General features: G+C 34.5%; 1 protein-coding gene across 1 annotated transcript; it reads left to right on the top strand.

The window, feature by feature from the left end:
• Positions 1–10539: 10539 nt before the first annotated feature.
• LOC146944045 (putative purine permease 11) lies at positions 10540–12583 on the top strand. Its single transcript, XM_085742432.1, has 2 exons — positions 10540–10871; positions 11324–12583. Exons 1-2 carry the CDS (start codon positions 10835–10837, stop codon positions 12433–12435), a joined length of 1149 nt encoding a protein of 382 aa, XP_085598558.1. The 5' UTR covers positions 10540–10834; the 3' UTR covers positions 12436–12583.
• The last annotated feature ends 477 nt before the right edge of the window (positions 12584–13060 follow it).

The raw sequence follows: 13060 nt of genomic DNA, 5'->3' as shown, positions 1-13060 counted from the left end.
GGAAAAGAGCTATTAAGAGAATCTTATGATGCCTGAGTTTTTTTTAACCAAAACATTCCGTATAATTTGAAATTAGTTTCTGCATCTAATTGTTTTTTTAGAAGCTCTCTTATTTTACTTCTTTGTATGTATCTATAAGCATATAAGCACTTTTCTGTAAGTGAAGAACCGCTGACTTATTTTAATTGAGAAACTTCTATAAAATGGAAGTTAATCCAAACAAGGCATTCATGGATTACTGAATCCTTAAGCTAGTTCATTCATGTTGCGGATTCGTTGTGAAAACCACACCAATAAAAACTTGATGTGTGGAGCAAATTAATACCAAGCAATCAATTGAAGCGGATGACAAAAATAAAACAAACAAAATAAAACAGCAAGAGAGGAGAGAGAGAGAGAGAGAGAACACGAGAATCTGTTTACCCAGTTCGGTCTAATGATGACCTACTCTGGGGGAGAGAGCAGCTCTCCGTTCCACTATAATGATATGAGTTTCTTTACAAAGAGATGTCAGAGGGTTACAAGAATCAGTCTTCAAACCTAATTCTACCCAAAATCCCAGCCTCTTCCCGTGACCAAGAGACTCAATCCTAATAGTGCTTTGTTCAAGGTGAATCGAAAACAACCCAACCCTAGTGTTGTTGCCAAGAGAATTCTCTATAAACCCTAGTTTTTATGTTGGCTTCTAAACCCTGTTTTCTACTCTACGTTTCATCTGATACAAGGTTTATATTAATAGTAAAAGTAACCCTTAAAATATGGAACAAATTTGCACTGAAAATACGTTTTCTTTATTTCCTTCAGCGTACCATCGTGCCACGTTACGATTCCATCGTGGCACGATTTTTCCAGTGCTTGCATCAGGATCTGCTTTCAACCCATCGTGGCACGTTGCTTCCAATCGTGGCACGTTGCTTCTGATCGTGGCACGTTGCTCCTGATTTCTGAACCTGATTTTAAGTTAACTCTTACAATTCTCCACCTTGACTTCAAATCAGTGATGATGCCAATTTAACCATCAATCACCTTGCTGCTCTCTCCAACCTTCATCTATTCTTCAATGAAGTTAATCAAGTCCAAGCAATGCTTGAATCTTGATCTTGGTAATGATTTGGTGAACATGTCTGCTGGATTTTCTTCCGATGCCACTTTCTCCACCATGATCTCCTTTGTCTCAATCATGTCTCTAACAAAGTGCAAACGAATGTCAATGTGTTTTGTTCTTTCATGATAAACCTGATGATTTGCCAAATGAATGGCACTTTGGCTATCACAATATATCTTCACACACCCTTGACTAATCCCCATTTCTCCAATCATACCTTTCAACCATATGGCTTCCTTGACCCCTTCAACAAGGGCTATGTACTCTGCTTGAGTTGTTGAAAGAGCTACAACTGATTGTTGATTTGCCTTCCAAGTTACCGCTGTACCGAACAAAGTAAACACAAAACCTGATAGAGATTTTCTAGTGTCTACATTACCTGCATAGTCCGCATCCACATATCCTTCCAAAGCATCCCTTCCTGGTTGTGACCTTGTATACTTCAGACCACCTTTCAAAGTCCCATTCAAATATCTCAGAACCCACTTCAAAGCTTGCCAGTGCACTTGACCCGGATTTGCCATAATCCGACTTATCACACTTATTGCATAGGGTAAGTCCGGTCTACTACAAACCATACCATACATGATGCTTCCAACCCCACTTGCATAGGGAGTACCCTCCATCTTGCTTTTCTCTTCATCGGATTGAGGACACTGCTTTATTGACAACTTTGTGTGATGACCAAGAGGAGTGCTAACGACTTTAGAATCTTTCATTCTGAACCGCTCCACCACTTTCCTCAAGTAACCTTGCTGAGATAAGAATAGCTCACCTTTGTTCCGGTCCCTTATGATATCCATACCAAGTATCCTCTTTGCATTACCAAGATCCTTCATCTCAAATTCATCATTCAATCTTTTCTTGAGCTTCTGAATCTCTTGCATGTCAGAACTTGCCATAAGAATATCATCTACATAAAGGAGAAGGTAGAGAATGACTTTCTCATTTCTTCTCATCATGTAAACACAACTATCATAGTTGCTTCTCACAAAACCAGCCTTTACAAGGAACTCATCAAACCGACGATACCACTGCCTTGGACTTTGCTTCAACCCATACAAAGATTTCTTCAACAGACATACTTTTGAATCATCTTCTACGAAACCTTCTGGTTGTTGCATATGGATAGTTTCTTCCAACTCTCCATGTAGAAATGCGGTCTTCACATCCATTTGTTCTAACTCAAGATCATACATGTTAACAATCGCCATAAGTATCCTTATAGAACAATGTTTTACCACCGGTGAAAAGATTTCATTGTAATCAATCCCTTCCACCTGAGTAAAACCCTTTGCTACAAGTCTTGCCTTATACCTTGGTGCCTCGACCCCTGGTATACCTTCTTTCTTCTTAAACACCCACTTGCTTCCCACTACCCTTTGATTCTTAGGTAATGAAACAAGTTTCCAAGTCTGGTTCTTTTCCAATGAAAGTATTTCCTCATTCATTGCCTTCAGCCAGTCCTTGTTTTCATTGCTTTCTAATGCTTCCCTGAAGTTCTTTGGTTCCGAGTCTTGCAATTCTTCAGCTGCATTCAAAGCATAACATAAGAGGTCAGCATAACCGTATCTAACAGGTGGATTAATTTGTCTCCTTATCCTATCTCTTGCTAGCTGATAGTCAGGATCAATTGTTTCTTGGCCTTCACCCTCATCAGGTACTGGAGTCTGATCCTCCTCCTCCCTTTCATCAGTGGTGGGCTCCACCTCAAACTGAATTTTCTCTACCCCCGTTTCTGAGCTTGTATCCAGGTCTTTGCACTTCATCCCCATGCGGGTCTCATCAAAAGTAACATCCCTGCTTATAATAAATTTTGATCCTCCAGGTTCCATCTTCCACAGTTTGTAACCTTTCACACCTTCAGGATAACCCAAGAAAATACACTTCACAGCTCTAGCATCAAGTTTGTCCTGTCTCACATGAGCAAATGCTAAAGCTCCAAAAACTTTCAAATTAGAGTAGTCTGCCGGTCTCCCACTCCAAACCTCCATAGGTGTCTTAAGATCTATCCCTGTTGATGGACATCTGTTAATCAAATATGCTGCAGTACTAACAGCTTCTCCCCAGAAACTCTTGGACAATCCAGCTCCCAACAGCATACACCTCACACGCTCCAACAAGGTCCTGTTCATTCTTTCAGCAAGACCATTCTGTTGAGGTGTGTATGCCACGGTTCTATGCCTCTTTATACCTCTTTTCCTGCAAAACTCATTAAACTGCTCTGAAACAAACTCCAGACCATTGTCAGTTCTCAACACTTTCAGTTTAGTTCTAATCTGATTTTCTATAAGTGTATGCCATTCTTTAAATTTTTCAAAAGCGTCACTTTTATTCTTCAGAATGTATACCCATACCCTTCTAGAAAAATCATCAATAATAGACATGAAATATGAACCTCCCCCATGAGTTTTAACTGATGCTGGACCCCAAAGATCCGAATGAACATACTCAAAAGGCCTACTAGATTTATGCACACCCACCCCAAACTTCACCTTGTGTTGTTTGCCTAATGTGCAATTATCACAGAAATCTAGTTTGTTCAATTTTTCATTCCCTAGCAAACCTTGTTTAGCTAGCTCAACTAAACCCCTCTCACTGACATGACCTAACCTCAAATGCCATAGTTTAGTTATGTCCAGAGTGTCTACACTAGCAACCGATGCATGACCTATAACAGTGGAACCATCTAAAATATATAAACCATGTATTTTAGACCCTTTAGCTATAACTAATGCACCATGAGAAATTCTCATCATACCACGTTCAATTCTAGTACAATATCCTAGACCATTAAACATGCTTATAGATATTAAATTTCTCTTAAGTTCAGGAATATACCTTACATCCTTCAAAAGGAAATCACGATCATCAAACATTTTGAGACGGATAGTACCCATACCTTGAATCTTGCAAGCCTTATTGTTACCAAGGCGAACAACTCCACCTTCTTTCAGTTCCAATGTTTCAAAGTACTCCTTTCTCGGACAGATGTGATAAGAGCACCCAGAGTCCAAGACCCAGCCCTTTTCAGGTTCCCAACTTGTCATAGTTAGTGCTCCAGCACTCTCATAACCTTCCTCTTCACTTGCAATCTGAACGGATGGATTACCACTTCCATTGCCCTTTCTCTCCGGACAATCCTTCTTGAAGTGACCATAGTTGTGACAAATAAAACATTTGCACTTTGTTTTATTATCATCACCCTTTGACCTAGACTTTGATCTGGAATTCTTGCCTTTCCCCTTTCCTCTGTTTTCACTTCTCCCCCTTGAGACATTCAAGCCTTCTCCACTATCATCAACCTTCAACTCTTTGAACTTGGTTAACTCTTTGGTTCTCAAAGCTGCTTGAACTTCCTCCAAAGTGATAGTGCCTTCTTTGCCATAAAGCATTGTATCCTTGAAATTCTCAAAGGACTTAGGTAAAGCACACAGTAGGTGTAAGGCTTTATCCTCGTCATCCAGATTTACATCTATGTTCGCCAAATCATCAATAATCTTATTGAATTCCGTCAGTTGCTCCATTATAGGTTTTGACTCCACCATTCGGTAAAAGTAGAGTTGTTGTTTCAGACATTGTCTATGTGCCAAGGACTTGGTCATGTACAATGAATCAAGTTTATTCCACATAGACACAGCAGTAGTCTCCCTTGCTACCTCTCTCAACAACTTATCACCAAGACACAGAATGATAGCACTGACCGCTTTATCATTCATCTCCGCCTTCTCAACAGGTGTCAGATGCGCAGGCATCTGTGCTTCTCCCTTCAATGCTTCAACACACTTTTGTTGAATTAGAATTGCCCTCATCTTTACCTTCCACAACCCGAAGTCGTTACTACCGGTAAACTTTTCAATATCCCACTTCGAACCCATGATACCTGGTTATTGATTTGACCTTTGCCCCACGGTGGGCGCCAATTGTTGCGGATTCGTTGTGAAAACCACACCAATAAAAACTTGATGTGTGGAGCAAATTAATACCAAGCAATCAATTGAAGCGGATGACAAAAATAAAACAAACAAAATAAAACAGCAAGAGAGGAGAGAGAGAGAGAACACGAGAATCTGTTTACCCAGTTCGGTCTAATGATGACCTACTCTGGGGGAGAGAGCAGCTCTCCGTTCCACTATAATGATATGAGTTTCTTTACAAAGAGATGTCAGAGGGTTACAAGAATCAGTCTTCAAACCTAATTCTACCCAAAATCCCAGCCTCTTCCCGTGACCAAGAGACTCAATCCTAATAGTGCTTTGTTCAAGGTGAATCGAAAACAACCCAACCCTAGTGTTGTTGCCAAGAGAATTCTCTATAAACCCTAGTTTTTATGTTGGCTTCTAAACCCTGTTTTCTACTCTACGTTTCATCTGATACAAGGTTTATATTAATAGTAAAAGTAACCCTTAAAATATGGAACAAATCTGCACTGAAAATACGTTTTCTTTATTTCCTTCAGCGTACCATCGTGCCACGTTACGATTCCATCGTGGCACGATTTTTCCAGTGCTTGCATCAGGATCTGCTTTCAACCCATCGTGGCACGTTGCTTCCAATCGTGGCATGTTGCTCTCCATCGTGGCACGTTGCTTCTGATCGTGGCACGTTGCTCCTGATTTCTGAACCTGATTTTAAGTTAACTCTTACAATTCATTCGGGGTGTACTAAGGTAAGAGTAGAAGTTACTGAAACAGAAGCATGCCATTAAAATTTATAATTTGCTGCTTTATTACTGATTTCCTTTTACAACACACATGTCACCTTCAAATAACCTTCATTTGTGAGAGAATCATCCGAGCTTGACAACATTCATTTAAAACTTGATTGGTCTAATCTGTAAGATTTTATAGTTGGTGCACTTTTGTTGATTGAGGCAACCTTTCTCTCCCCTCTTTTTCTAGTTTTGCTTTGGAAACAATAGGCAGATACTACGCCTTTTATACAATGCTTGTACATAATCGATATGAAGTTTTATTTATGCAAAACAGCTTATTCCAAACAACTTATTACGATCTCATTTTCAAAAATAAGTTGTTTGGAATAAGTTGTTTTTAAAAATGAGATCGTAATAAACTGTTTTGCATAAATAAGTTGTTTCGGATAAGTTGTTTTTTAAAAAAAAAAGATCCTAATAAGTTGTTTTGTATAAATAAGTTGTTTCGAATAAGCTGTTTTTTTTAAAAGAGATCATAATAAGCTCATTTGCATAAATAAGCTGTTTCGAATAAGCTGTTTTTTAAAAATATATTGTAATAAGCTGTTTTGCGTAGATAAGATGTTTTGAATATTTTTTTTTTTAAAATAGATCTTAATAAACTATTTTGCATAAATAAGCTGTTTTTTAAAAAAAGATCGTAATAAGTTATTTTGCATAAAAAAATAAGGTGATAATAAAAAATATAATTATTTAAATAAAAAAGATTAATATTTTTTTGAAGTTATCCATTGGACTTTTTTATTTTGAAGAGACGATCCATTGGATTTTTAAAATAAGGTGGATGGATCAAATCCATCCATAGTTTTTAATGGATTGATCCAAACCAATCCATCAACAAATTTTTTTGTTTGATGGATGGATTTTGTAGTGGACGGATTGGATTGATATGGATCTCATGGATCATATTGCCACCCCTACATAGTAAGGTCTCCAAAATTTAGGGCACAAAGTATTTTTTTATATATATAATGCAAGTGAAAATTGAATATATACAATAAGAATAATGCTAGATTCAGCGAATTTTTTATAGCGAAATTAGCCCGAAATCATTTCCATTGGCCATCTACCCATGTTTTCCGCCCAATTCCTACTTTAAACAGCCGCATGTATTCTACAAATAACTCTAAATAACGACACGCAGGCTTCGTGGAATTTCCCGAGTGGTTTTCTCAGGATATATAGCAACGCCCATATAATAATGGAAAATGCTACTTCTCAAGAAAAATAGCTTCAAGAATTTTTCAAGAAATAGTTGGCAAATTTTAATTGGATGATTTATTTGTCCACTTCCTATTTTTCAGCCACACCTCCTTGAATTGTGGCAAATAGTGCATTGTGATTGGCTATTCTTTATTCTTGAAGAATTCTTGATGTTATTTTTCTAGAGATATAGCATTGCTCTATAATAATAACGTGCTAATTATTTTAGATCTATAAATATGGCCTAGTGGTTCAACTCCCAAGAGGTGGAATTAATGTTTATTTTTTTAGGTAACTAATTTTTTTGGGTATGACAGGGCCTCAATTTGGGCCTAATATATTATGAATTTGAGGTTCATATGTCCTCATAACAAAATTTTTTGATTTAACTTTTTTTCTTCGGAGTTTGAGTGTTATTTTTTTTAAGACGTCAAACTAATTCATTGAAATTGACAGAAGAATCGAACTCGAAATTTTGAGAGAAGTACACTCGAAGATTCAATATCAACACCATTTGACCAACGCAAGTGAGTTAGTGTGTGTGTTATTATTAATTGCTCTAATAGTTGGTATCATTGAGTAAAATAAGAGTGAAAGTGAGTGTGAAAGATGAGTTCCAATGGTAATTTCCTTGCGCAACTGCTAAAGTTGAATGTCAAGAATTGGGATCAATGGCATGTTCATACAAGGCGTTGTTCGATTTCCAAGAAGTAACAGAGATCACAAATTTAGAACAATTATTCTTAAATTGGTGATGATGCAACTGATGCGAGGGAAACATACAAAGAAAACAAGAAGAAAGAGTGCAAATCATTGTTTATAATACATCAAAGTGTAGATGATACAAACTTTGATAAAATTTCTACTGCTGCAACTTCTGCACAAGCGCTTGGGATATCTTGGAAGGTAGAATAATGCAAATCATTGTTCGTAGATGTGTACTTTTTATCAAGCATTAGATAATGAAATAAATAAGGTTTTGAACACAGAATGCATCTACCCCCTTTGCCGTTTATTTGTGTATGTATTTGTCACTAGGACAATGACAAAAAAGAAATAAAAAAGTTTTGCTTAATTGCAATTTTGATCCTTTATTTTCGTTATTTTGCATATTTGGAACATGTGTGGAAATTGAGTAAAAAGACTAAACACAAATTCTCATGTTGGGTAGAACTAGTGTTGTGTGAATTGAAAAAAGTGGAAGTCCCACATCGGATGGAACACACACATTAGCAGTGTTTATATAGTGGGGGTGTACCTCTAATTAATGGGGGTACATAAGCACTAGAGAAAAATATATATTGATATATATTTTATTTTTTATTATTTGGAAATGATAAATTAAATAATTAATTTAATCATTATTAAAGTGCTTTCTTAGTCCCCAAGTTTTGCTAAAATATTTTTGGAACGCAATCTAGAATATTTTGGAACACAATCTGAAATATTTGGGCAGGCAATCTAATATATTTTAGTGCCTGATCTGAAATATATTTTGGTACATAATATGATATATTTTTGTACTAAATATAATATATTTTGGTACTCAATTGAGATATTTTTGTACTAGATCTAATATGTGAATTACTTAATGACAAAACAATGTATTACTTGTTCCCAAAGTTTCTCACTTATTAGTTGTGAATTTTTTTCTATAAATAGAGAGCTCACACAGTGCATTCCACACACCAAAGAGTTTCATTGAGTTGTCGGGAACTCTTTCTCTCTTCTCCCTTTCTTGACTTGTGTTGACGAGTCTTTCCTCTCTTCTCCCTCCTTCGACTTGTTTAACAAGTCCTTCTCCTTTTTCTACTCCTTTCTGTCCCTTCGGAATTAAGAGTGTTATTAAGACTATAGTCCCTTTTTCGGTTTAATGCCCCTTCGGAATTAAGAATGGTCTTAAAAACATAGTCCCTTCGGTAATATATGTCCCTTCGGAATAAAGAGTACTTTTAAGATCATAGTCCCTATTTGGAATAATAATGTCCCGTCGGAATCAAGAATGATCTTAACGGTATATAAATATTATAACAATATTTTTCTATTTGAGGAGAAATGGTGGTAACACCATATTTGAGTGGTCATAGTACCATATTGATAATTTGGAGAACTTAAAGGTTAGAATGGTGGAAACACCATATTTGAGTGGTCTTAGCACCATAATAGAATGGTAATAATACCATATTAAGGTGGTTTCAGTATTAAAGAGTGGTCTTAGTACCATATTTGAAGGTGTAATTCTCGAACGGTTTTCTACGGTGCAGTAGTTAGTTGTAGTTGGGCTTGTTTTATCCTGGAGGCGGCGTGGTTGATAGTCTACCTTGCACAATTTTGGGTAGTGCCACGAAACGTCTTAAAGAAAGCGACCTGGTCGTGACTCAACCTAGTAACAACTTCGGTAGATAATAGAATTTAGAAATCCAAATACAACAGTTTGAAAATCCAAAAACAACAGTAGAATAATAATGCAAATCATTGTTCGTAGATGTGTACTTTTTATCAAGCATTAGATAATGAAATAAATAAGGTTTTGAACACAGAATGCATCTACCCCCTTTGCCGTTTATTTGTGTATGTATTTGTCACTAGGACAATGACAAAAAAAGAAATAAAAAAGTTTTGCTTAATTGCAATTTTGATCCTTTATTTCCGTTATTTTGTATATTTGGACCCACTATTTTAATATTTGGTAGTTTTGGTCTCTTAATTATATTTCTGAACTAAAAATGGCGATATAATATGTTTGAAATAACGTGTATATGATCTAATGATTGAAATATCATCGTCGATTTTTTTTGAAAGATGAAATATCATCATCGATGAAATTATTCTTTTATCATTTAAAACATGACATATCACATATAACATGACATATCACATATTTTAACTAAATGGTGAAAAATGGGGGACTAAAACTGTCAAATTTTAAAACAAGGGACCAATTTTTTAAAAAAGATTCCTGACGTGTGAAAATGTTACACTCTAATAATTAATATGTTATTTGAGTTAATTTGAACAATATACAATTAATTTTTTTTTTTCTGTCAAAAAAATATGATTTGTTTTTATAATAATAAAAAAAGAAAAGAATAATAGGAATGAAACTTTTCATGAAGGTGAAAAGGTAAAAAAAACAAAAAGGTTATAGAAGAGTCGAGGGGCATTGTGAAGAATTAAAAAAAGGGAAAATATAATCAAATAAATTGTTCATCGTTATTTAAAAATGAAATAATACAACTGTGTGAAGTTGTAACTTAGAGGATTAAGTAAATAATTCTAGAAGTAGAAAATTTGACTGTGTTGAAGAATTTTTTATTGAAAAAAGTGACATTTATATATCTTTACAAGAAATATATAATGATGAGGGATGAAATATATACTGAATATATCAATGTTATATACCACCCAACCCAATGATGTTTTACTTGATATATATTTGTTAAATTTAATTGTTGGATTGAAATTTTATATTATATAAATAAATTTTTAAATCAATCTGAAATTATTTATTACATTAATTATTGAGGTGCATCAAGATTATAACACAATAAACTTACCTTTCCTTGAGCTGTACAACATTTCTTGCACACCTTGCTCATCAACCATAGAGTTAACATATATCCTCATATATATAGACATAGAATAGAATAGAATCAGCGAACCACAGCATAACCATTAGTAAGCTCAACATTAAAAATCCATAGAGTATACAAACATTGTTTGCATGTATCCCTCTACCCAATCTACAGCCTCTTTGGGAATGTTTTATAAACAAATATGATCATCTCTATTATAGTATTTACTCTTTTTTAATGGAGATGGATCAAGAACCACATCTACAAAGTTCAGGTTAGGTTCTCAATCAAACTCACCTTTTTTTTTTTAAAGGAAAAAAACAAGGGAGATATTTGAAACTTTGGTGCAAGTTAGCATATAATAAAAAGTTGAATTATTGATGGAAATTAGAAACGAAAGATATGTTTTTTCCCTCCAATTTTAGCGTTTGTGACACTTAAAAACAGAATTAGATTTCATGTTTATAAACAATTTTTTCTAATCAACAATAATATTTGATCACTCCAAATTTTTATACATTCGACACCTCATTATCTTTATCTCTATTTTTCTATAACATCATCAATTTATCATATTTATAGTATCTTTTGAATCCCTCAACATCCTTTTATCACATGCATAAGAATAAGTATGCCATGCATCTTGCAATATTTTACCTTTCCATTGTTAACACCAAATACAAAATTATAAAACTAATTAATCTCAATTTTCTTGAACATTTGTAGATAACATAAAAGAGCCCAACTCAGACATAAATATAATTGTCAGTCAACAACTTCAAGATCCAAGATCAAAAGATTATAGATGGTGGTTTCGTGTAATCCTCTACATAATTTTCCTTTTGGTAGGCCAATCATCTTCCCTTCTTTTGGAAAGGTTATATTATGACAAAGGTGGTAAGAGCAAATGGATGATATCATTTGTTCAATCAGCTGGATTTCCCTTACTACTCCCACTCATATTTTACTTCAAACCACATGATCAATTTAAAAACATGTTCAGCAATGATAATTCCTCCATAATCAAACCAAACTTTTTTGCCCTCTACCTAGGTTTTGGTTTACTTGTAGAAGGGGTTTACTTGATGTATTCATATGGACTTGTATACCTCCCTCTTTCCACTTTTTCTCTAATATGCTCAACTGAATTAGCCTTCAATGCATTATTCTCTTTCTTCTTGAATTCTCAAAGGTTTACAGCATTAATATTCAATTCTGTATTCCTCCTTACCATATCAACTTCATTGCTTGCCGTTGATTCCATTTCTGAAGACTCAACAGATCTTCATAGAGAAAAATACATACTTGGTTTCCTCTTTACTCTTTGTGCATGTGCTGCATTTGCATTATATCTTGCCCTTGTGCAATATTCTTTTGAGAAAGTTATAAAAAGAGAAACATTTTCTGCTATCTTAGACATGCAATTTTACCCTTCCTTCATTGCTACTTGTGCTTGTGTTGTGGGATTGTTTGCAAGTGGAGAATGGAAAATTTTGGATAAGGAGATGGAGGAATTTGCAAATGGAAAAAAGTCCTATATAATCACTCTAGTGTGTTGTTCTGTGACATGGCAAATATGTTACATTGGAATTTTAGGGTTAGTATTTGAGGTATCTTCATTATTTGCAAATATAATAGGTTCCTTGGTACTACCCTTGGTTTCAATTCTTGCTGTTTTGTTCTTCCGTGACAAGATTGATGGGGTCAAATCTATAGCCTTGATAATAGCAATATGGGGATTTTTTTCATATATTTATCAAAATTATTTAGATGACAAAAAAGCCAAGGAAGATAAAGTTATTCCCCTTGAGGTTTCAAGCGATGTGATAGAAATTTGATGATGGAATGAATCAAATTTCAAAGTTATACATTTCCATGGATCACTTTCTTTTGTATGTATGTATGTATGTATGTATGTATGTATGTATGTATGAAATGGACTACCTATATAAAAATACAAAGTTTTTTGAGTTTTATAAAAACAAATATATGAGAAATTATTGAAATTAATTAAAGTATCAACGAATGTATTTTTCAATTTGTTAGTCACGATCTGAAACTGCCTAAAATTGATTAAACTGATTGGAATAACATGACTTACAAACATGTATATATTCTTAGAAGATAATATACTACATGTATATGGATCAATATACTACATGTACATGGATTTAATTTGTATATATCAGCAGAATAAAACATTTTAAATATGCATCTGATCACATTCAACCAAGTAATTTGATTAAATGGCATGTATAATTTTTTTTTTTACATTATTAGTGCATAAAAATTAATCTCTATGCATATAATAAATTTGTGAACCCACTTGGGTTGACTTGGTTCGAGACCTTGAAACATGCTCCTCTCAAGGTTTTAGTTAGGTTTGATTATCTCCGGTGTCAATTTTGATGGACTAATTTGTCTTTTTCAGACATATAATAATTTGTATTTAAACAAACCAAT

Source organism: Medicago sativa, chromosome 2, assembly GCF_051527215.1.
Source record: "Medicago sativa cultivar Bolivia chromosome 2, Bolivia_mono, whole genome shotgun sequence".
NCBI lineage: Eukaryota > Viridiplantae > Streptophyta > Magnoliopsida > Fabales > Fabaceae > Medicago > Medicago sativa.
The sequence above is the reverse complement of the archived record's forward strand: the minus strand, read 5'-3'. Positions and strand labels throughout refer to the sequence as shown.

What these genes read in the sequence shown, in the direction of transcription:
- LOC146944045 (XM_085742432.1), top strand. Translation starts at nt 10,835, where the DNA reads ATGGAGATGGATCAAGAACCACATCTACAAAGTTCAG. An exon ending in ACCACATCTACAAAGTTCAG is followed by an intron (nt 10,872 to 11,323) that starts GTTAGGTTCTCA and finishes GAACATTTGTAG; the next exon opens with ATAACATAAAAGAGCCCAAC.